At 45.1% G+C, this 23390-nt stretch overlaps 1 protein-coding gene across 3 annotated transcripts in view; it reads left to right on the top strand.

Moving 5' to 3' along the window:
• The window catches only part of DAAM1 (dishevelled associated activator of morphogenesis 1), a 161614-nt gene that overhangs the window by 124946 nt on the left and 13278 nt on the right, over positions 1–23390 (top strand). For 2 of the 3 annotated variants that reach the window (XM_040411301.1, XM_040411302.1), the window contains 4 exons: positions 250–279; positions 3625–3728; positions 14342–14426; positions 18789–18895. In XM_040411301.1, coding sequence (XP_040267235.1) covers positions 250–279; positions 3625–3728; positions 14342–14426; positions 18789–18895 — 326 coding nt within the window. The remainder of the gene's footprint in view (positions 1–249; positions 280–3624; positions 3729–14341; positions 14427–18788; positions 18896–23390) is intronic. The other variant, XM_040411303.1, reaches the window with a different exon arrangement.

Raw genomic sequence — 23390 nt, 5'->3', positions numbered from 1 at the left:
TTAATCCTTTCTCTCCCTTTATGATCCACACCTGATTTTGGCTTTAAAAAAACGTGACCGTGTGGTAGCGCCCAGAGTCTGTGTTTTTACACGACTGCTCTTTGCTGCAAGCCTTTAATCAAAACGTACTTTGTGTTGCTGATCTGCTTTGGCCACTTTCTATCTCCTGTCTCTTAATTTGCTGCCACCGCTGAATTGCACGCAATGACTGCCTTTCTTCTCAATGCTTGGCTGCTGATTTGGCTGCAGGATTTCTCCATGAACAACGGCATCAAACAGGTGAGTCCGCTGCGGCCACCACGTCCGGCACAGGATACTACTGATGGCACAAACGTGGCTAGGGTTAGATATAAAAGTAGTAGTACCAGTACCAGTACATACTGATCTTGGATGGTTCTGTGTCTAAAGTGGCAGATTTGAGCGTCTGGGACCAAAATATAAATCGTCCGATGATCCAGTTGGGGATCTGGACTAAATCTGGCTATGCACATTAGATGTCTGCTGAAACCACTGATCGTAGGCGGCCATCTGATGTTTACAGGGCCCTCCAGACTCTCCTCCAACAGCAGGTGTCATGGGGAGAAAGGGTTGGGCGTGTTAGATTTCAACATGCCCAGTCTCCTTGGTTGCCTATGACATAAGCTTTCCACCAGAGGAAACTGGCAGCAGCTTTCTCCATTATGACACATGGATGAGTATATGGGGGGGATCTGGAGAGAGAGAGCGGTTGTCCGATTTGAGTATTCGACCAGCGGTTATCTCACGTGTAAGGCTGGCTTAAAGGGATATTCTGGTTAGATGAAGCCATCTTGTATCCCCAGAATGCACACTGCCACCCTATTTATCTCTAAGGGGCTACTGATATAGCAGAGTCCAAGCGCTCAGTTAATCCTGGCCACCCCATGGAGATGGGATTGGTGGGAGTCCTAGTTTTCAGACCCCCACTGATCTATTGGATAAGGCAGGGATCAGAAACCTCCGGCACTCCAGCTGCTGTAAAACTACAACTCCCAGCATGCCTACTTACTGAGCTGGGCTTGTAACGCCCATAGAAGTGAAAGGAAGATTCTGGGAGTTGTAGTTTCAGAACAGCTGGAGTGTTGGAGGTTGCTGATCCCTGGGATAGGGGATAACCTCTTCTAACCAGAATATCCCTTTAAGGCTGGCCATTGTAGAACAGGCTGGCTCTGTTGTCCACCCTCTTATGGCGGAGGATATAATCAGCCAATTCTAGATGATATCAGCCATATTTTTCTCCCCCTGATTCATGTGGACTATTAGCATCAGATATGCCCCTTTATCAGCCATGGTTTCCCCTAAATGCCTGGAATTTCTTATCTTGTGTGTGCAACTAGACATGATGACAGCAATAAGCGGCAGGTCAATGGCAATGTGCAGACATCTTCCCTTTATGTTCTTTACACACAATCCAACATAGATATTGTAGAGCAGGAGTGACTGGAGCAGAGAGAGTCTCTTTGCGCACACACGCTCTCTCGAGAAGAGACCTTTAGCGCTCTGGTACCGCACTCTCATTATCTGCATTTCTAACAAGGCTAATATTGAACTTTTAACTTTTTTTTTATATCTTGGTGTGAGTCTGATATGGGGGTGGATATGGCTTCAGTGGTGCTTGTCATTTTATTACAGATCATAATAATTCATTTACATAATTCCATCCTATTTTATAGAGATACAGCAGGGGCATAGCTAGAATTTGTAAAGCCCTCTGTGCCGGGTTTACATGGGGCAATTGCCGGCCCGATTATTCGGAATGAACGTTAGTAGGAACGCTTATTCAAGGTGCCGCAGATCACCTGATGAACGAGCAAATGCATGTACGGTACATTGGGTGGAATGATCGTTCATGTGGGGACCTACTGGAAATGATTGTTTCTGGGCAGCAGATCCTCCTGTGGGCATGGCGATCTGCTGCCCAGAAACAATTTATCTGGATGAGGACGAATGATTGCCGTAGCCATCGCTCATCTCATACAGTGTAACGGCAGCTCTCACCTCTGACAACCAGGCAGTTATCCCGATCATTGCCTGCTCAATCTGTGCGCGTAAATGCTCCTTTAGTAGCCTCCACCATGACCATACGTAGCGCTGCATTTATTTGAGTAACAATTCCTTTTGGGGGTTTTATTTGGACGGGTTGATCAGCCAAATGAGCGTTCATAAGAAGGAATGCAAAAATTGCTGCAAGTATTGGCTAATGAAACAAAGTAGGTAGAAGCATGGTGCCCTATATGTTATAATACAGGGTTCTGCGGACATGCATGCCTGGCTCTCCCTTGTTTATGCCCTTTGGCTGGGCACAGGAGAGAAGTTAAATACTTGCCATCTGCCATCAGTATCCGCTCTGCAAAGTAACCCATGAACCTCTTGCCCTGGCGAGAATTGAGAGGAGACCAAGAACTTGCTTGGACACCACTCAAGTCACAACTACCCCCAGCTCAGAAATCTGACAATCGAAATATTCACTGCGTAGTTTGGAGTGAAAATAATTGATTTTCTTCACATTTGTTTGATTTTAAGGACATTAACTTAGAAAGCCTAATGACTAATTAAGATTGCTATTATTTTCCCTTATAACCATGTTATAAAGGAAAAATAATAATTATCGGGTCCCCATCCCGATCGTCTCCTAGCAACCGTGCGTGAAAATCGCACCGCATCCGCACTTGCTTGCGATTTTCACGCAGCCCAATTCACTTCTATGGGGCCTGCGATGCGTGAAAAACGCACAAAATTGAACATGCTGCGGTTTTCACGCAACGCACAAATGATGCTTGAAAATCACCGCTCATGTGCACAGCCCCATAGAAATTAATGGGTCGGGATTCAGTGCGGGTGCAATGCGCTCACCTCACGCATTGCACCCGCGCGGAAATCTCACCCGTGTGAAAGAGGTCTTACTGTGTATAGAGAGAAAGCCGCCGATTAGCGGAGGAAGGGGTTCAGGGTTACCTAGAGCCCATGCATATGAGGGTGCAAGAGCTGTGCACATCACTGAGGGGACTCCAGCGTTTGGGTCCTGCTGGTACTGCTTAAAGTTTTTTTTCCAGGAGTTTAATATTGATGACCTATCCTCAGGATACATCATCAATATCAGATCGGCGTGGGTCCAACTCCCGGCACCTCTGCCAATTGGCTGTTTAAGGAGTCTGCAGCGCTCTTCCTAGGCCAGTGATGTCACTTTCATCAGTCACACGGCCTTTGTGCAGCTCAGTCCCATTCAAGTGAATGCACCTGGGCTGCAATACCCAGCAATGTACGGCGCTGTGTGGAAGCTGGAGCTCCCACCGATCAGATATCCTTAGGATAGGACGGAAATATTTTACTCCCTGAAACCCCCTTAAACAGGGATTTATTTATTTTTTAATGACTAGACAAAAAAAAAGGTCTCCGCTTTTGCATCATGGGCACTGTCCACGGTTTATGGTGCATTTAGATAGGACAGCAAAACTGGTGACAGGTAGACTTTCCGGATGATATGACCATTATCCTCCTCTTGCCGTATGAACTTTCTGTAGTTTTTTATGTCTTTTTGTGCTCTATGTATCATGTACCTGTGAAAGATTCCAATTAAGAGTTGTTTTATTTGTGAACTTTTTCTAGAAAGAGCCCGATTCCAACGAGGGTACAATTAGTTCAAAGAAGGTGAAGGAGCTTTCCGTGATAGATGGAAGGAGGGCGCAGAACTGTAATATCCTCCTCTCCAGGTACGTCTGCTGGAAGTTTTATCGTTTCTACCTGTGCTTGAACTAATATTCAGACAGCGACGATTGTAAACCATATCTTCAGACATTCCTGCCGGCCCACATTCCAAGAAATTTGGATATCTTTCAGCTGACCTCATATTTATTTCCTCATTTGGCCAAGCAATTACATACAATAACTCAGATTGGCCCCGTTTACACAGATAATAACCGTAGCCAGCCTATGCATGACATAGATGGATGTTATTGTGTGGAATACTTTACATTAAACAGCTATGGGAAATTCTTGGGACTTTTCCAAAACCTTGAAAAATATTCAAATAATGTGTGCAGCAATTATTGTATTTCTTTTCTCAGCAGTAACCCGGTAAAATCATTACAAAAATTACTTATGGAATCGCCCGTTTTAACGTAACCGAGGTTTGCACCTGCTCAAAACGAAGCACCTTCCTGTTGTAGTTTCTGAAAATGCTCCACTGCTCTATTCCATGTTCTTCCAGGCAGATTAAAACCATAGGCAGATCCTTAAAGGAACACTAAGGGGTTCATTTATAAAGATATACACCAGTTTTTGGCGTATATCTGTCGCACCATCAGCCGCAAAGGGGATTTGCATCCGAATCTGCGACTTCTTCCCCATCCATGCAACGTACACCAGTTCTAAAAAAAAAAAGGGGGATGACGCGGTAAAGGGAGGGCTGGCTGGCCTCGCCTCATTTATCATTTTATACGCCTGTTTTAGGTGTAGAAAAAAGGGAGCAGACGTAGATTTAGGCAGACAGTGGATGTGCCTAAGTTATGTAGAGCCCGGCGCCTCTACAGAACTTGGACACCTCGAGCGCCAGCGCAGGGTTATTAATAAATGACCCCATAAATGTAAAAAAAATACACCTAAAATCCCATCAGTTCTTCAGTTAATCTCCTCCCCTATGATCCTATCTAATCTCATGTTTTAATCAAAGCTATGAGAAATGTATAAATTCTCTATGGCTATAAGCGCGGTGGGGGAGGCTCCTTCTGCAGCCAGTTGCCTATCTGCCATAGGAGACCTGGAACAACAAGCCACACCCCTTTGATAAGCCCTGCCCTCTGGATACATTTAGGATTGCTTTGAGGATTCAACCCTGCATTTGAAATGTGTTTTCCAAATATTTATACTGATGAAGTGTCCTCGGGATAGGTCATCAGTATCTGATCGGTGGTGGTTCGGCTCCCAGCACCCCCACCGATCGGCTGCTTCGGTGAGCGCCGTGGCCTCCTCGCAGCTTACCGAGCACAGCGCCGGCTGTTGGATAGTGACTGTGCTTGGTATTGCAGCCCAGGCCCATTCATTTGAATGCGATTGAGCTGTGCCTAGGGTGGGCTGCGAGGAGCACTGAGGCCTCTTCAAACAGCTGTTCAGTGGGGGTTTCTAAAGTTGGACCCTGCACTGATAAGATACTGATGACCTATCCTGAGGATAGGCTATCAGTATAAAACACTGAGAAAATCCCTTTAAGTGATTTAAATAAATTTTCTGGTCTTGGCCATATGTGTACTAATTATTTTTCTTATGGGCTCAGTGCAGACAGTAACGACTGCTTGTAATAACCATTAACACAATGCCAAATATATTATGCCTTTTTTTTAATCTTTGGTTGTAATCTTGACTCCGAAGAGCTTCACCGGCCCTTTTGATCTAACAAGTAGTGGGAGTTGGGGGTCTCCGTATCTGGGGGAGTCTGACACGGCAGTAGATGGAGCGGTTTTTTGCATTGTGATGCCGTTGGTGGACCACCTTACACATTGGTGGAATTATCGAGATCTGAGGCAGCGGGTGCAGATAGAAATGAGGCGAGCCACTCGGTATACTGATCCCAGGAGATTGGCTTGTCAAATGCACTTCTCCGCATGAAGCAAACTTCACCCACCCCACGCCTTATCTCTGGCAGTGAAGTCAGGAGACATTCTTGTTCAGCTATGTATGCTATTTGGTGTGCAATGAGAGAAACATTTTAGCGATAACATATTGAAATCGGACGCCACGCTTCGCAGAGGACAGACGCATGGTCTCTGGCATGTAATTGTGTTTGCCTAACTAAACAATACTAATTATACAGCGGAATACCGGCGTGTTATTGTGACAGGCCACCATTTCTTTCTTGCCAATAATCCTTTGCCTTATCTGGAATATGCACAGACTATCTAGAAGACACTGTGTTTTTGAAGACAGTTCTTTAATTTCCAGCTGCTTTGCTTTTTCACGTGGTTTCACACAATGTTCTTTTACCAAAATACCACTTTTTGGTGGCTTTTTTTTTTTTTAAACTAAAAGCATTCTATCCAATTGTATTGTATGACATATTGGGCAATAACTTGAAATAGAGAAAGGGAGAGCACATCCAAGGAAGGACCGTTAGATGGGAGGTACTGGGTTATGGGCTGTACCCGCTCACCTTTAGGGTCCATTTAGACGTCCGTAGTTCAGGGTCCCCATCCGTTTCGCAATTTGGTGGGATGGGTGCGGACCCATTCATTTCAACGGGGCCGCAAAACATGCGCACAGCACACCGTGTGCTGTCCGCATCTGTAGTTCCGTTCCGCGGCCCGGCAAAAAAGATAGAGCTTGTCCTGTTCTTGCCTGCAAGAATAGGCATTTCTATCACAGGGCAAAAATGCTGAACGCACACGGCCAGCATCCACAATTTGCAGACCGCAAAACACTTGCTGACGTCTGAATGGACCCTTAAACTGTTATGCACAGGGCATAACACCTTGCAAGACAAAACAGAGAGATGTTCCCGGCTTCTGAACGCCATCCTAACCAGGCTTGGAGGTCGGCCGGATAAAACGCAGGTACAGAAGAGGGAATTTACCTGACAAAGCACCCTGGTACGGTTTGCACAATAAATATTGCAGCCCAGACACCTTCACTTGAATGGAAATGAGCTGCGCCACGTGACCGATGAGCAGGACGTCACTGGCCTACGGCGAGGGTGCAGTGCTCAGAGAATCGCTGCCGCCTCTTCAAACAGCTGATCTGTGGGGGTGCTGGGAGTCAAACTCCCACCGATTTTTAAATATTTAGGACGTATCCTGGGGATAGGTCATCAATGGTAAACTCCTTTAGGCAGCACCAGCAGGACACGAAATTATGTGCCTCCTCGTAGTCATGAGCTCTCAGTACCCCCTTCCTCTGCTGAAGAAGGTGCAGTGCTTGCCGGAGCACCCCGGCCTCTTCAGACAGATGTTTGGCAGGTGTGCCAGGTATTTGACCCCCCCGCACACCCACCGATCAGATAATGATGATCTACCAGCAATATTTTACTCCTGGAAATAACCCCTTTAAGATTGTTTCCTGCCCTTTTTTTGGTCATTTGGCCTTTTTTACTTAGTGTGGCTTTTTTTTCCCCATAGATGTCTCTAAAATTCTAAAACACTTGATGTGACTGAGTCTGAAATAAACCACCCCAAGAAAACACTTACGTGAATTTCATGGCATTTATTTTTTTTATAAACCAAGGAAAAACACCTAGTGTGGCAGCACCCTTAGTATAGCATATATTGGTCTTGGCAGATTTTTTTTTTTTTTTTTTACTTACAAAAAAAATGCATCCAGTTCGATGGCCCGATCTATCTCATGTAAGACGTAATTCCTCTTTCTCTGGTCTGGGAAGCACTTTATGGGCAGCCAGATCATAGTATGTATGCCCAGTAGGGTTCACTAAGATTTAAAGGGGTTGTCAAGTTTCCAATATTGTTGACCTTTCCTCAGGCTAGGTCATCAATATCAGATTGGCAGGGATCCGACTCCCCACACCCCCACTGATTAGCTCAGGGATCTCCTCTGAAGTCCCATGTTGTCAACCTGTCAGAAAACCTATTCTGTAAACCTATCCAGGGTGGGGCTCACAGGTCACGTAGTATAAGGATCCTGTAGGCAGTGGAATATAGAAGGCATGTCCTCTGGTGAAATACAGAACGTTTAGTTTCAGGTCCCTGTTCTCGTTTCATTGAATGTCTTCCCAACCTCCCAACCTGTGGCCAAACCAAAGCTAAAAATAATCTTGTGGGTTTTTTGTTTTTTTACATTTTAGATCTCCTTATCCAGCGACTTTGTTTATTAAGGAAATCATCTATAACTTTCTTCCTGGTCACTCGCTGTACTATGAACCCAGAATAAGTTGTCAGAGGAAAAGCCTCTGACGTCGCCCCCGCTGTCAGCATTGATGTACGATGTGGGAAACTGTATTATTCTTTTCTCTTTCTACACCACACCCGTGAAAAATAAAGCCGCCATATCCATTGTCATGAAAGGTTTATTGCTGCCAGCACATCTAACCTGGTTCTGCTTGACAGACACCATCCCGATGGCTCGATGTCGGCAAAAAGCCGGAATGTAGATCTAATCATGGACGCGGAGGGCAGTCACTCTTCACTTTCATTTATTTTGAAAGCTTCTTGAAATGTAGGATCACCTTATGCGACCCTACTACTTATTAGGATTGGCTTAACGATTCCTCTTTGTAACGGAATTGTTCTCCTTATCATTGTTTTCTTCATTTGCGTAGCGCTTACATATTCCGCAGCGCTGTACAGACATTGCCATAACCAGCGTCGATCCGTATTGGGATTTAAAATCTAAATTCTGTATTAACCTTTGTGGGAGGAAACCCACACAAACATGGGGAAAACATAAACTTCATGCAGATGTTGGCCTTGGTCAGATTTGAACCCAGGACCTCAGCGATGCAAGTCAACTGTTTTATTTTCTGACAATCTTCTGAACATGGAGTCCAATTATTTTGGACATTGTGTTAAAATCTAGAGCACAGGTCCATGAGATTCCAACTACAAAGGGGTAACCGACAAGGGTGCCCTCCGTCGCCATTGTTATTCGCACTAACAATAGAACAATTGGCGGCTGCAGTTCGTAAATCTCCCATTATACAGGGGTTCTGTTATGGTACTGTACATAACAAAATAGCGATGTATGGAGATGACACCCTGCTGTTTTTGGGGGATACAACAACGTCCTTGTCTGCGGCAATGGATCTCATTGATAGATTTGGTCAGTTATCTGGCTTAACAATAAACTGGTGTAAATCGGCGCTGATGCTCGTCAGCCAAAATCACAAGTGATACTTGATGGGAATATTCCTTGTGTAGGGACATTCAAATATTTGGCCATTAACATATCTCATAACATACAGGAATTTGAAGATTTGAATCTTGCCCCACTACTAATAAATTTTCGTGATAAAATCAAGGCCTGGTGCAAACTTTTATCTATCAGTGGTAGGTAGGACAAATCTCCTGAAGACGGTATTGATGCCGCAGCCTTTATATATTCTACACAACTGCCCGATCTGGCTCACCAGGGATAGATTTGACAGGATTAACTCGATATTTAGGGAATTAATATGGCGTAAGGGACAACCCAGAATAAAACTTGAGACTCTGCAGCAGTACCCAAAATCAGAAGGGGGCCTGGCAGTGCCAAATCCATGGATATACTATTTGGCAGCTCAAAATCAGCCCTTTAAAGGATGTTGGAATTGGGGACCACGGATATGACTAACTGGATCCTTAAGTCCCACCTAAAAGGACTGGATTTAATGATATTAGAAGTGGTGGATGTGAAATTGGAAAGATCAGACATTTCCCTACGACGCACAATGTATAAAGTTTGGAACAAGATCAAACAGCTGAGAGGGGTTAACGGGATCACGGAATATGCCCCATTATGGCGGAATCCGACCTTGACTGAACTTAGACTCTGTAGGTGTGCCCTGGACTATAAGGGCTCGTTCACACGAATGTGTGATGCCCGTTGCCATATTGCGGACCGCATTTGTGGATCCGCAATACACGGGCACCGTTCCGCGGCCATTCCGCATTACAGATGTGGACCCATTCATTTTAATGGATGCGGAACGGAACACTACGGGGTGCTTTCTGGGGTTCCGTTCCGTGCTTTCGCACTGCAAAAAGATAGAACTTGCTCTATCTTTTTTGCGGAACGGAAGGATCGCGGACCCATTCAAGTGAATGGGTCTGCAATCCCCATGCGGCTGCCCCACAGACGGTGCCCATGCATTGCGAACGAGCCCTAATACAGACTGCTGCTCCATATCAGTACAAGATATGCATTTACAACATTACCCACCTGTTCTATAGAACAGTTATATGTAAGTGCTCAGAGGTTTGTTGTGAAGTGTTTTTCTAACCGTAGATACTTGCAGCACATCCATCGCCTTCACCGGAGACGGACGTGCTGCAAGTATCCACTGTCTTCCTGATCAGTGTCCCAGCGGTGAGAAATCCACATTTCAGACACTTATGGCATCCTGTGTATATGCCCTATATGTCTAAGGTTGGAAATCACTTTGGGTCACAAACAAAGATCTGTATGGTGCCAACGTACGCAGTGGCCTTGGGTCGCCTGGTGGCTCATTGTCCACTGTCGTGTTTACGGCGTCGTGATTTTATCAAGTATATTGAGGAATGCAGATAAAGCTGCGCTGGACATGACCTGTAAACCACTTTGTAACAGTCTGAACTAATCCCTCTCTTGCCCTGATTTCTGAGACTTTTTGGAAAGATGTCATGGCTGCAAGAACCAGACATCTAGTGACCTCTTATCCTTCGGCTTAGCTGAGCCAAACATAACACTAAACGTAAGATGGTCGGCATGCTGTAATTTTTGTATAGGTCCCTCATCCAATGTGAGAAAGATCAAATGTGTTTTTGCTTATTTCGTACAAGTTATTGATGAGGGGTGGGGGGTATGGGACTTGGCACTGTTGTCTTCAAGGGGGTGTCCGGTTTCCTATATTGATGACCTATCCGCAGGATGGGTCATTAGTATCAGATCGGTGGATGTCCGACTCCTGGCACCCCTTGACGATTAGCTGTTTGAAGAGGTAGGTGCGCTCATGCAAGCTCTGCGTTCTCGTCACTGTCAACATGCAGCGGTGAGCAGTGTAATTACAGCATGGAGCAGAGAGTGACTACAACTGCTCCTTTCCATTCACGTGAATGGGATGGCGGAGCTGTAATTGCGCTGCTCACCGCTGCGATGCCTGTGACGAGCAGGTAAACAATGAAGAAAAGGCAGTGCTCGCACAAGCGCTGCATTCTCTTCAAACAGCTGATCGGTATTGAAGACCTATCCTGAGGATAGGTTGTCGATATCGGAAACCGGACAACCCCTTTAAACACTCTGCTCTGCAGGTTTTACTAAATCCACGTGAATGGGGTCTGTTGCAGATTTTTAAAAATGTGCAGCGCCTGTGCATGGATTCAGAGTGGGAATGAAAATGTCTTGGATAGTGCAGACATTTTCCATGGCCATCCTAAAGTGCAATGTTAGCCTAAGGCATCCATTGGGGGTTATTTATCAAAGTCTGGTCTTTGATGTCCCCCACACCGCTGGAGAACACGTGCAGACCTCGTCATACATGAAGTACATCTTCCCTCAGTCCATGTGCCTAGATCAGAATGTATCCCTAGCTGGAGAAGATTTCAGTCGTCATTTACACCAGGAAGAGGATGGTGAATGTGCCAGGGCCAATGGCATCGCCTTAGCCACAGGGCCTAAATGTAGGTGCGGTGGCATTCAAAAAGTCACAAACCAAAGGATTGCAACTCTTTTTTCGCTAGTTTCTAGTGTAAGGGTTTTTTCCAGGAGTCTCCTGGACATTGTGGGAGAGCTAGCAAGTATTCTCACGTTACATGTAATGAAAAATGTAATATAGGCAACAGGTTATTCAATTACATTTCTGCATAGTGCCCCCTGCAGTTTGTTCTTTTCCCAACTTCTTTGTCCACCTCATTAACTTCGCTGAGGTGGACGCACATGCTCAGTTCCATCCCCAACCGTCACCAGCCATATCTGTTATAGAAGCTGCGACCGTTACAGGGAGAAAGCTGCAGCAGAAAGGACACCCCCCGAGCTCCCAGCCTGAAGCGAATCTAGCAGAACAGTTGGAGCATTAAATGGGGAGAGCTCTGGACCCATGTGAGGCACGGGGCTGGTTCTGGCTTTGTTACAAAGGCCATGAACGATATGAGGTGTGATCTGCGGTACATTTGCACAGACCCCGCTGCAACTATGAGATAAAAAAGCTCAAGAATTTCAAGCCCTTTCATATTTTTTTTTTAACACAATGTAAGTGCGTCGGCCTTCAGCGCCCCCCACCTAAGTAAACAGACCTTGATGTCCTGAACCTTGAGCTAGCATCGGTGGCGGAAATTAAACACCTAAGGGATTATTTAATAAGCCTCAATTGTTTTTAGTGATTAGGTGATGACCTCTTTGATCTGGTGTCTTCCACCGCCCTCCCCTAATTCCACATACACCCTTAAGCTATTAAGATTGGCCAAGAACAAAGTATTTCTTCACCTCGCCTGTATCTACGGCGCACACAGGCCTCCTTGTTCTATTACATGCTTCGTATCTATGTGCTTGGTGTATTCTCTATATACAAACTATGGTCTGTGTATCTTTCCCATTTGATTTATCACTTTCTTTGATATCATTATTTTTTGTGTGGAGGGGGTGTTCTCCAACAGAAGTTCATATAGGGGGAGATATTGGTAGACCTCTGCTGGAATGTGAACGTCCGTCCAGTACTGCGGGCTCAGCCGTCTGCTACATGGCAGCGATATCGAACGTTAGGAGAACGAGAATGCTTTCTTCCGGAAAAAGCTCCACACCCGATTTTTTTTGGGTTGTGTCTGGTATGGTACCTCCTCAATGTTGAAGGGGTTGTCCCATGAAAAAATATTCAACATTTTTTAAACCAGCAAATGCATCTGAATAATTTTATAGGTAAAAATTTTGTATAGCCACCAACTTATTCAATAAAATCTATCTGTTTAGCGCCACCTGCTGTTCGGTTCCTTATTTCTTTTCCACCTACTAAGGTGGTCACACATGCTCAGTTCCACCCTTTGTCTGCCACCAGTCATAGCTGCTGTTAGAAGCTGTGACCGTTAAGATGCAGCAGAAAGGTCACACCCCCCTGAGCTGCAGCAGAAGGGCTCCCCTCCTCCAAGTTGCCTTCTTGAAATCAATCAGGCAGAGTAACTGGAGCAATGAATGGGAAGATCTATGGATCCATGTGAGGCACAGGGCTGGTTCAAGCTTTGTTAGAAAGAAACTGACATACTACATTTCATTGCTCCAGTTGCTCTGCCAGATTATCTTCGGGGTGGTAGCTCAGGAGGCGCGTCCTTTCTGCTGCAGCTTTCTCCCTGTAAGTCCCACAGCTTCTAACAGAACCTATAGCAGTTGAAGATTTAAACTGAGCACGTTCGACCAGCTCAGTGAGATGGACAAAAATGAAGGATAAGAACAAACAGCAGGTGGCGCTACACAGATACATTTTATTGAATTACTCGGTGGCTATGCTAAATTGTTAATTACATGCAATTACTAAAGTATTCAGATCCAAGTGATGGTTTGAATAAAAGGGATGAGCTGCAATACCCATGGGCCTATGTGGAGCAGTTTCTGGAAGTGTATGATCTATAAATTGCATGTATTTTATGAGGCTTGTGCCTTGGATATGGTTGCAAAGAGTGAAATCCACAGTGAAGATCTGCAGCATTAATTACACACTGCAAATTTTAAATCTGCTCCGATGGTCAATTTATGCTGCAGATTTTTTACACAGCAAGTGGATGTCTTTCTTTTTTAAATAGGCAATCAATATCAAAATCCTGAGCTACCCCTTTAAGGTGTTTCTGCGGTCACAATGTTTGGGTTTAAACTTCGAGGAACGTGTAGATTTGCAGTCAGGAATCTCGGAGATTAGTTGCAGGTTATTACATGTGCCGACATTCTTCCTGTGACGAGCATGGCTTCAGCATGTCTGCTCAGTATGGACTTGCACGGGTTCAGTGTTGTCTCTGATGATTAACGGTGCGATATGTCATATACATGCACCACGAAACATGATGGAGGGGGTGTTCAGATAAAAATGTACAGAATACTGGAGACGTCAATTATCGCTCACAATTACTGGAATTACTGCCTAAAACGAAGCATGGATTCCGATAACTCACACGTGGCACCATACCATTAACATCAGAGGCAGCATCTTACACCACATCCATGTTCTCCGCGTCATGGCTTAAAGGGGGGCGGTCGCCTCTCCTGACTTGTCTGTTTTAGTCACTACTTGCATTCCCCATGTAATATCAATTCTGGTGCATCTATTCTTATGAGTCTATGTTGTGCCATTACTTTATTATTCCTACTAGAAGTATGACTGAAGCTAATAGTTTGCAGTGAAGGCCCAGATGGATATTACCAGTTGGGGATGTCTCCCTGCACAGCCTGACACTATCCCATCAGTGTCTGTCCAGGAGCACACCCCAACTGGTAACACCCATCTGGACTTTCATTGGAAACTGCTATTAACTGTTTAATTATTTCTAGAAGGAATAATAAAGGAATAGCACAACAGAGCCATAAGAATTGTTATTACAACAGACGTGTCAGAAGAAGTGACCGCTCCTCTTTAAACCATCACCAACCATACCTTTTAGCTCTCCAGCTGTTACAAGACTACAACTCCCAGCATACCCTGACTTGTGTTGTTTAATACATTCTGTAATTTTTGCAGGCTAAAGTTGTCAAATGAAGAAATTAAGCGTGCAATTTTGTCAATGGATGAGCAGGAGGATCTCCCGAAAGACATGCTGGAACAGGTGAGGGCGATACCTTATCGGACTTGTCACCATTGACCTTTTCTTTCAGCAGCAGCGGAGGAAACCTCCAGACACGTCAACCATTAACTTACAAAATTGCCTTCTGGAAATTGAATAGTGATAGATGAGGCGTAGATAATGCAGAGAATGTGCACTGAGAGCACGGACTGAACCGAGAAGATTTTACACAATGTTCTATAATGGTCCCTAAACATTCCGTATTGTCATATATACAGTGCACAAAGCCATATCCTTGCTGTGTAATATATTTATTTCCCAATCTGCTTGTAGTGCATAAAATGCTGTATCGACAAGAAGACCTCCTCCTAGAAAGCAACAGCAGCAGTGACCTCTACAGGGCAGTGCATGTTATTACAAGCAGTTAAGAATTAAAGGGGTATTCCATAGGATAGGTGATAAATGTCTGGTCGCTGGAGGCCTCACTGCTGGGACACCCACTGATCACTAAAGTGGGGGACCCAAGCCCCACTCCCACCATTTCTTCTCACTGTACTAGCAAAGTAAGGGCTCATGCCCATGACCGTATGTATTTTGTGGTCTGTAAAACACAGATCTGCAGAAAAAAAACACGGATGACATTGGTGCGAAGTCCACATTTTTTTGCAGATCCATTCTAACAATGCCTATCCTTGTCTGCAAAACAGACATGAGTAGGACAAACAAATATGTATGTGTATGAGCCCTAAGGAGGAATTTGGACGGGAGTGGTACAACATGGGCCTTGTCATTCCATTCAAAGTCTATTGGACTGACTGAGATAGTGGAGTACAGCCCTCAGCTGTCTTTGCAGTCCCATAGACTTGCGTGAAGACAGCCCCATGCACACTTCCCCTCTCTGCAGTCATGCAGTTATTAATGACTGGGGGGGGAGGGGGGTTGACCCCAATTCTAGTGATGTTCGACGTTTAGACCCTCAGGGGGCAGGGTACCAAGTTGATAAATCCATTCAACTTCCCTTATATTATTTTACTCAATGGCTCCCCTCCCCTCCAACAATTACGGACCTGTTCAAGTCCTTTAAAAAAAAAAAAAAAAGTCCTGCTTGGTTCTTATGTATTTTTTTGAAGTGTCTCTAGTCCTTTCTTGACGTTACGTATGTGTTCTTGGATCCTTTGAGTTTCCTAGTGGTTCGTCCTACATACTGGAGGCCACAAGGACACTCCGCACGTAGACGCCTGCCATGTGGTCACATGAAAGCTCCCCCATTATCTTGTATGCGGTGCCATTACTTCTAGATGTCACCATTTCCTTCTCACACTGCCTGTTCACTTTTGAATGGTTTTTACACGGTAGGCAGAAACCGCGCCATGTGAACAGGTGTTTCATAGCTTTGGCAGGTTGTGTGGGTATATAACCATGTACTAACTTGTCTTTCATGCTGGGTGCTCTTTTAAAGATAACTGAAGGATTTTGGGGATTACCGTCACCCAATATAAGGATAATTTTTAAGCACAGAGCAGTTTTTTTTAACAGCGTTTTTCATTTGCCATGCATTGCTGTTAAATTGTGTAATGAACCTCATACGAAAGTCTTTTTTCTCTTTGGTATCCATATTCTTTCCTTTACCGCTCATAGTCTCTTTAGTAACCTCCTCTAATTCTTCCGTTTTGTAACCCTTCTCCAGAAACCTGCTTCCTATCCTAGTACTTTGCTCTTCATAGTCTTGTATGTTCGTACAATTCCTGTGTATTCTTTTAAATTGTCCTTTTGGAAATATTTTTAATCCAGGGTTTATAGTGGTGGAGATGCAGGCATTTACATCTGTGGGCTTAAAAAATAAGGTTTAGTTTTTAATTTCCTTCAGCTAAAATAGTTGGATCTAAAAAAAAAAAAATCAACAGATTCGCGGGTCGAATTTTGAGTGCAACGCAAATTCCATTCATTCATATTTAAATACCCTGTGGGTGATAAATGTGGATTGTGGAAAGCACCTTTCGCAGCCCTAATTTGAAAGCAAGGTGTAGGCGCTGCACTACTCCAGAGGTGTATGATGCTGTAATAAGGACCCCATGCAGTTCTATTGTCCGATTTTCATACAGAGTCGGTGCACTTAGAGGAGAATAGCTTTGTACGTGGCACTGCAGTGTGCAATGTCATACATATCCACGTGAGACTCCACCGCCATACAGGAACATTGTGCATGAGTCTTAGGCGGCTTTCTTCCATATACTCTTCTTCTATGCAATTTCTCTGTGTATACATTTTTAGTGCTCTCATCGCTCAGATGGGTAAATAAGTTACGCCTCAACCCCCCCCCCCCCCCCCCCCACAACACTCGATGGGGGTGAATGTTATTATATGGCATATTGGCAAGTTTAAAATGGGTTGTGCCATTAATGTCTGATAGATGCAGGTTCTACCTCTTGGACCCCCTCCTGTCTCCAGAACGTGACCCCCGAAGTGAAGGCGAACACACCTCCCATGCTGTCCATTCACTGCTATGGGAGTTCTAAAAAGACCCGCGAGCGCACTTGGGTATTTTCAGAAGGCGAAAGGGGATCATGCGCGGCTATGTTTCCATTCACCATATGCGACTCTCACAGCGTTGTTGAACGTAGGGCGGCTGCTCATGCGTGGTTTGCTCTTCTTCGCTTCGGGCGGCCCATTCTGGAGATAGGTGTGGGTTCCTCCTCTAGGAACCGCTTCTTTCTTACATTGATGGCCTATCCTAGCGACATGCCATCAATTTCTGGGATGGCAATACCCCTTTAAGGACTGTTATTTGAGCGTTTGTTACGGTAGGTCATCCTGTGGATCCCCTCTAACTTCAGTGACCTTTCCTTGAATCTAACAAAAGAAATGAAAAATCTTCTAATATGAGAGTTGGAGACTCGCTACAAAACCACCTACGCCAACTCACATACTCGGAAGGTATTGTTCAGTAATACAATCCAAATTAAAAGGGAAGGAGCCTGGGAACATTTCCAGGGAAATACAATTTGTGCAGCAATTTGTCTCTAAAGTCTGCAGTGAGAGCCAAATGTACGAGTGAACAGGACTGAAATTTATATACAAATCCCATTACATGAAAAAAGAAATGATATATGAGCCCCCGGGGTGTAGTAAAGTCTTAGGGGATGAACTTTATATATGGTGTACCCATAAGAAGCTCATTCAGCCTCTTATAAGTCCTCATGCACAAGACTGTATTTTTGTTCTGCATCCGATCCGCATTTTTTGCAGATCCATTTATTTCAACGGGACCGCAAAAAATGCAGACCGCGCACAGTGTGCTGTCTGCATCCGTATGTCCGTGCCGCAGTCCTGCAAAAAAAAAAAGGGTAGAACACATTCTATTCTTGTCAGTTTTGCGGACATTGCTGTAGAAAGGAAAAAGTGGCGGCGTTCATACGGCCGTAATTTGTGTTTCGTGGATCCACTGTTTGTGAACAGCAAAACACTTTGTGTCTTGTGCATAAGCCCTTTAAGGAGTTTTCCGATCTTGGTCATTGATGGCACAAAACTAGGATATGTCAGATAGGAGCTGGTCCCAGAGGTGGGACCCCTCACCTATCTCCAGAACGGGGCCCCTGAAGTGAAGGAAAGCGCACCGCACATGTGCAGCCATGCTTCATTCACCGCTCATCTTCATTCCTAAGATAGCTGAGTGCGCTCGCTCGACTAGTTTTAGAATGCCTATCGACATGACTTGAGAGCACGCTATGCATGGTGTGTTCTCCTTCACTTCTGGGCCCTGTTCTGGAGATAGGTGTGAGTCCCAACTCTGGGACCCGCTCCTATCGGATGGCATATCATAGCGATGTGCCGTGAATGTCTCAGGTGGCAATACCTCTTTAAAGAACAAGCATCCTGGAGCATCTTTTCTTACATTAGTGAATTGTGGTGTTCCTATGTTATTCCTCCTAGAAACATATACAGTAAATACTGATGTTACCATTCACTTTGTCAGTAAAGTCTGTCCCTGCACAGATGGTAATCAGTCAGTGCTAATAAGGACACAACCTAACGAGCCGTACAATGGAAATATCCAGTAGTCTATTTATACATTTTCAGGAAGAATTAGGCTAGGGTCTACACGACGACATTTTGTCGCACCAAAGTCGCGCGACAATTTTTATAATAGTCTATGGTGTCGCACTGCGACGTGCGACTGCGACATGACAGTCACAAAAAATCCATTCGAGTTGGATTTTTCTGCGACTTGCCGCCTCGCAGTCGACTTTTTGTCGTCGTGTAGACCAAGCCTAACAGAAGAACAAAGTGTTCTAGGAAAAAATGATCCAGAATTGTTATTGGGGAATACAGGTATTTACTAGAAGATGCTCATTACACTGCACGTACCGTCTTATAACCCTTCTACCCTTCTACTATTCTCTTCAGCTGCTGAAATTTGTTCCTGAGAAGAGCGACATTGACTTACTGGAGGATCACAAGCATGAGCTGGATCGGATGGCCAGACCCGACAGATTCCTCTTCGAGATGAGCAGGTTAACCATTTTTAAATTTTTTTTGTGATCTGCAGGTTGCATATGGTCCATACCATGAAGAGCTCTGCCTGCACCTTAAGATGTGAACCCCCAAAATCCTACACAAAATTAAAATGATTAGACTATGCTGTATTCCTACAACCCCTCAGACGCAAGCAATTATACTTCATTAGCAGGAAGAAGTTACAATAAGGAATAGAGCAGCTAGAGAGGAACCAGGGGGCCGCAGGAAGGTACTTAGAAAATCGCCCTCCTTCGTGCTGCTTAGTGGCTCTCCGACCACATTACGTTTTTACTCCTTTAAGCAAACTGGGAACTTAAAGTGACCCTAGGAAAAAGTAAAGGCTGGGCCAATGTTGTAGGAGGTACAACAGAAGTAGACGGGGCCAGCAATACCATATTGCTGCACAAAATACCGCCCAAGCAGAGCCAAATACCATAGTGCACCGCAAAATACCTCTCTAGAATCTACCCCTCCTTGGTCACCAGCACCAGCTCCTACTCCAGTTGCCCCAGGATGGCAGTATAGTTAAATTCAGGAGTCAGAAGGGCACATAAGTACTTGACGGTGGCGGCCGTGAGGAGGGCCCTGGGGGCCTCTCTGGAAAATTCCCTGCAGGTTTTATGGCCAGTCTGCCCCTGCCATTCAGGGTTTTCTATTCAGCAAAATGCATCCATTGTAACAATCAAGGAGTGAAGTGGTGGTCCAGCTTCTATTACAGTTTTATGAAGGCCCCAGACAGTAAAAAAGCCACTCACCTGACCACCGCACCATTCCAGCACCTAGCGTCCAGTGCCCAGCATGTAAACTTTCAGGCAGAACTGTGCGCGCCTCTGTGGACAATCAATGGCCTTATCGGTGATGCGTTGCCAAGCGGCAGGTCACTGCTGTGCTATGTACATGCAATTTATCCCATTATGTCGATGCTCTCATACAAAAATACGTAGGAGACTTGCCCTCCTACCTTACAGACTCCTCCTTCCTCATTAAGGCCCTACAAGATACCAGATGGAGAGACTCCTACCATTGGTTAACCTTGGCTGTCACGGCCTTATATTCCAATATTCAGCTCGATCTAGGCATCCAATGTACCAAACAATTTCTGGACAACGACCCACTACTACCAGAAAAATTGAGAACATTCATTGTAGATTGCATCAGATTCATCCTGACGTACAACATGTTCACTTTTTAAAACACTCTGTACTTACAAACTAAAGGGACCGCGATGGGCACGCATTTCGTGCCAAGTCTCGCAAATCTTTGAGGGTTTATGAAGATACATTCATCTAGAAATCTAAATTCTGGGTGCACAATATTATTTGTTATCGTTGCTACATTGACTATTTAATATTTATATGGAATGATGATATCACCTCAATTGACAACTTCATTTCCCACCTGAATGCTACCACTTGGGGTATCACTTTATCGGGGACATATGACCCTACAAAAATTCAATATCTTCACTTGGAATTAAGCACCAGTACAGATAAAATAGTAACCTGCACTTTCTTTAAGAAAGTCGACTGTAATAGTTATTTAGACTACTCCCACCATAAAAAGTAGAAGACAAACATCCCTTTTAGCCAGTTCAGACGGGCGAGACGAAATTGCTCTAGAGCTGAGGATTTCAGCGTGAAACCATTCGCAAAAGATTCCTCCGAAAAGGATACCCACCCACAATTTTTGAAGCAGCATATGACAGAGCTAAAACCCTTTTACAGAGTGATTGTCTATCTAAAAACAACAGTGAAGAGAAACCACTCAAGAACACGTCAGGAAGCCGCAACAGCAAAAAGGATGCATGGAGTATAGGGCTGCACTAAACGATTATTTTAGTAATCGAGTATTATATCGATTATTTTTTACGTGCCATCAGCTCTCCCCCCACCCCAGTGCCATCAGCTCTCCCCCCCCTACCCAGTGCCATCAGCTCTCCCCCCCCTACCCAGTGCCATCAGCTCTCCCCCCCCTACCCAGTGCCATCAGCTCTCCCCCCCCTACCCAGTGCCATCAGCTCTCCCCCACCCCATTGTGCCATCAGCTCTCCCCCCCCCCCCCCATTGTGCCATCAGCTCTTCCCCCCCCCCCCCATTGTGCCATCAGCTCTTCCCCCCCCCCCATTGTGCCATCAGCTCCCCCCCCCCCCCATTGTGCCATCAGCTCCCCCCCCATTGTGCCATCAGCTCCCCCCCCATTGTGCCATCAGCTCTTCCCCCCCCCCCCCCATTGTGCCATCAGCTCTTCCCCCCCCCCCCCATTGTGCCATCAGCTCCCCCCCCCCCCCCCCATTGTGCCATCAGCTCCCCCCCCCATTGTGCCATCAGCTTTCCCCCCCCCATTGTGCCATCAGCCCTCCCCCCCCATTGTGCCATCAGCTCTCCCCCCCCCCCCCCCCCCCATTGTGCCATCAGCTCTCTTCCCCCCCCCCTCCCCTCTGCTGCTCTGCTCCTGACACCCGGATTGCACAGCATCATTGGTTGCTATGACACTGTGCACTCCAGGCGCCCGGCCTTAGTCGCGCCCCCACCCCCTCGGTTTCATCAACTTACCTTTCCAGCAGGGGCGCCGCCGACACTCCATTGTTCCCCGCTGCTCTGCGCCTGACGTCACGGCGTGCGTACGTCAGGAGGTCAGTGCAGCGCGGGACCATGGACGTGCTGTGAAGTGTCCGGAGGCCCCCTGCTGAAAAGGTGAGTATTCCAAGTGCAGCGGGAGACCACTGAGCGGGAGTAATAGCAAGCGCTTCACTCCCGCTCAATAGTCACATGACACAAACGAATCTTCGATGCAAAAAATTTGCATCAAGGATTTTTTTGTGTTGAATTACTCGATTTAATCAAGTAATAGTTTCAGCCCTAATGGAGTACTAATTTTATCACTGCTTACAACAGTCACCATAATGACATCCGGGCTGTACTCTCCAAACATTGGCATATTCTCAAGTTAGACCCTCACCTAGCCAAAATTCTGCCTACCCGACCCCCACTGACATTCAGGAGGGCCAAGACCCTCAAGAACATTCTGGCCCCTAGCAACTTGCGACCTCACAGACCGAACACCCCGTCTTCAGCTCTAACAGCGCAAACATTGGGCAGCACCAAATGCCATCTTCCTAAGTGCCTCTGTTGCCCTTCTAAATGTACATCCACTGTTTTCCGTAGTAACGTAAACTGTGATCTATTTCCAATGTCATCTACTTATTGGAATGGCCGTGTGGCTTTAGGACGGACTATCCAGACCCTACGCAATAGACTCAACAAACACAGGTCCAACGTCAAGAAACAGTATCTCCAACATAGTGTCTCCCGAATTGCAGCAGAACACCATCAGGGCCTTTTTTCCGGTTTCAAAATTATACCAATAGAGCAAGTTACCCCAGGCTGTCGAAACGCCATCCAAACACTACGAAGAAGGGAGATGTTTTGGATGTATAAACTCAATTGCCTCAACCCACACTGTTTGAATGAGGCTTTTGAAATTAATCTGTAAACCACGGCCTCTATTCCTGAACATTGTGTCATTATCGCTCATTTTGTTTATCCATTATATTTACTTATTGGTTTGTTATTATTATTTTTTAATCATTTATATTACATTACGTTTATATTACCATCGGCAACTTTCCCAGCCTTGCCCATTATTAAGTTCATGTGTGTATGCATCTGTGTTTCTATACATATGCATATATCTATAGCTTTATTTTTAGTCATATTCATGATTTATACATCATATTTGTACTCCCAGCAGCATTTTTTTCTAGTCTTATATTATACTAATCCCCTGATTGTCACCCTCCTTCCTACTTAGTAATACCTTTTATCACATCAAATTATGTAACTATCCAATATCCTTCTTCCCCACCCTTTCATTTAGGCTAAATCATAAGGACCAGTCATTGTTTTATCCATTGCCATTCATTCATTTTTACTAATAACGACCATCCATATGTGTCCCTTAGATGGGAGAAACATGTCACAATCAGAATCACAGCGTCTTCTGACATTTCTCTATGATCAACCCGAGATATTGCCTCGGGCATCAGCGTCTGAATACCTTGCAACGTGACCGCAGCACTCTGCTCCCTGGCATCTCCTTCTCCCAGGTCCTCATATCCGACAGTACATTTTATCCATCTGGATGAGTATGTGCACTCAGTGTCTGGTCAGACAAGCAGACGTCACATAATCTTCTCTGCAGTCACATGATCTCGGCAGTGATCATGTGACTCTCCATAGCATTTTCTATATTATTATTATTATTCTAATATGCTTTAGCTTTAATAAATTCTTTGGTTAACCACTTGTATCACCAAGTCTATTTGGATTTTATCTACCCGCATGTCTGTTTTATCAGTTGGATTTTTATTTTGTGTTTGTCGAGGGGAAATGTCCTTTACACCCCTGGACCTCCCCTTGACCCCCTCTTTTTGGCGTTTTTTTCTTTCATGTGTTACTATGTGTGTGTATATATGTGTGTGTGTGTGTGTGT

This window comes from Bufo bufo, chromosome 11 (assembly GCF_905171765.1).
Source record: "Bufo bufo chromosome 11, aBufBuf1.1, whole genome shotgun sequence".
Classification (NCBI taxonomy): Eukaryota; Metazoa; Chordata; class Amphibia; order Anura; family Bufonidae; genus Bufo; species Bufo bufo.
This window is presented reverse-complemented; position numbering and strand designations above follow the sequence as displayed.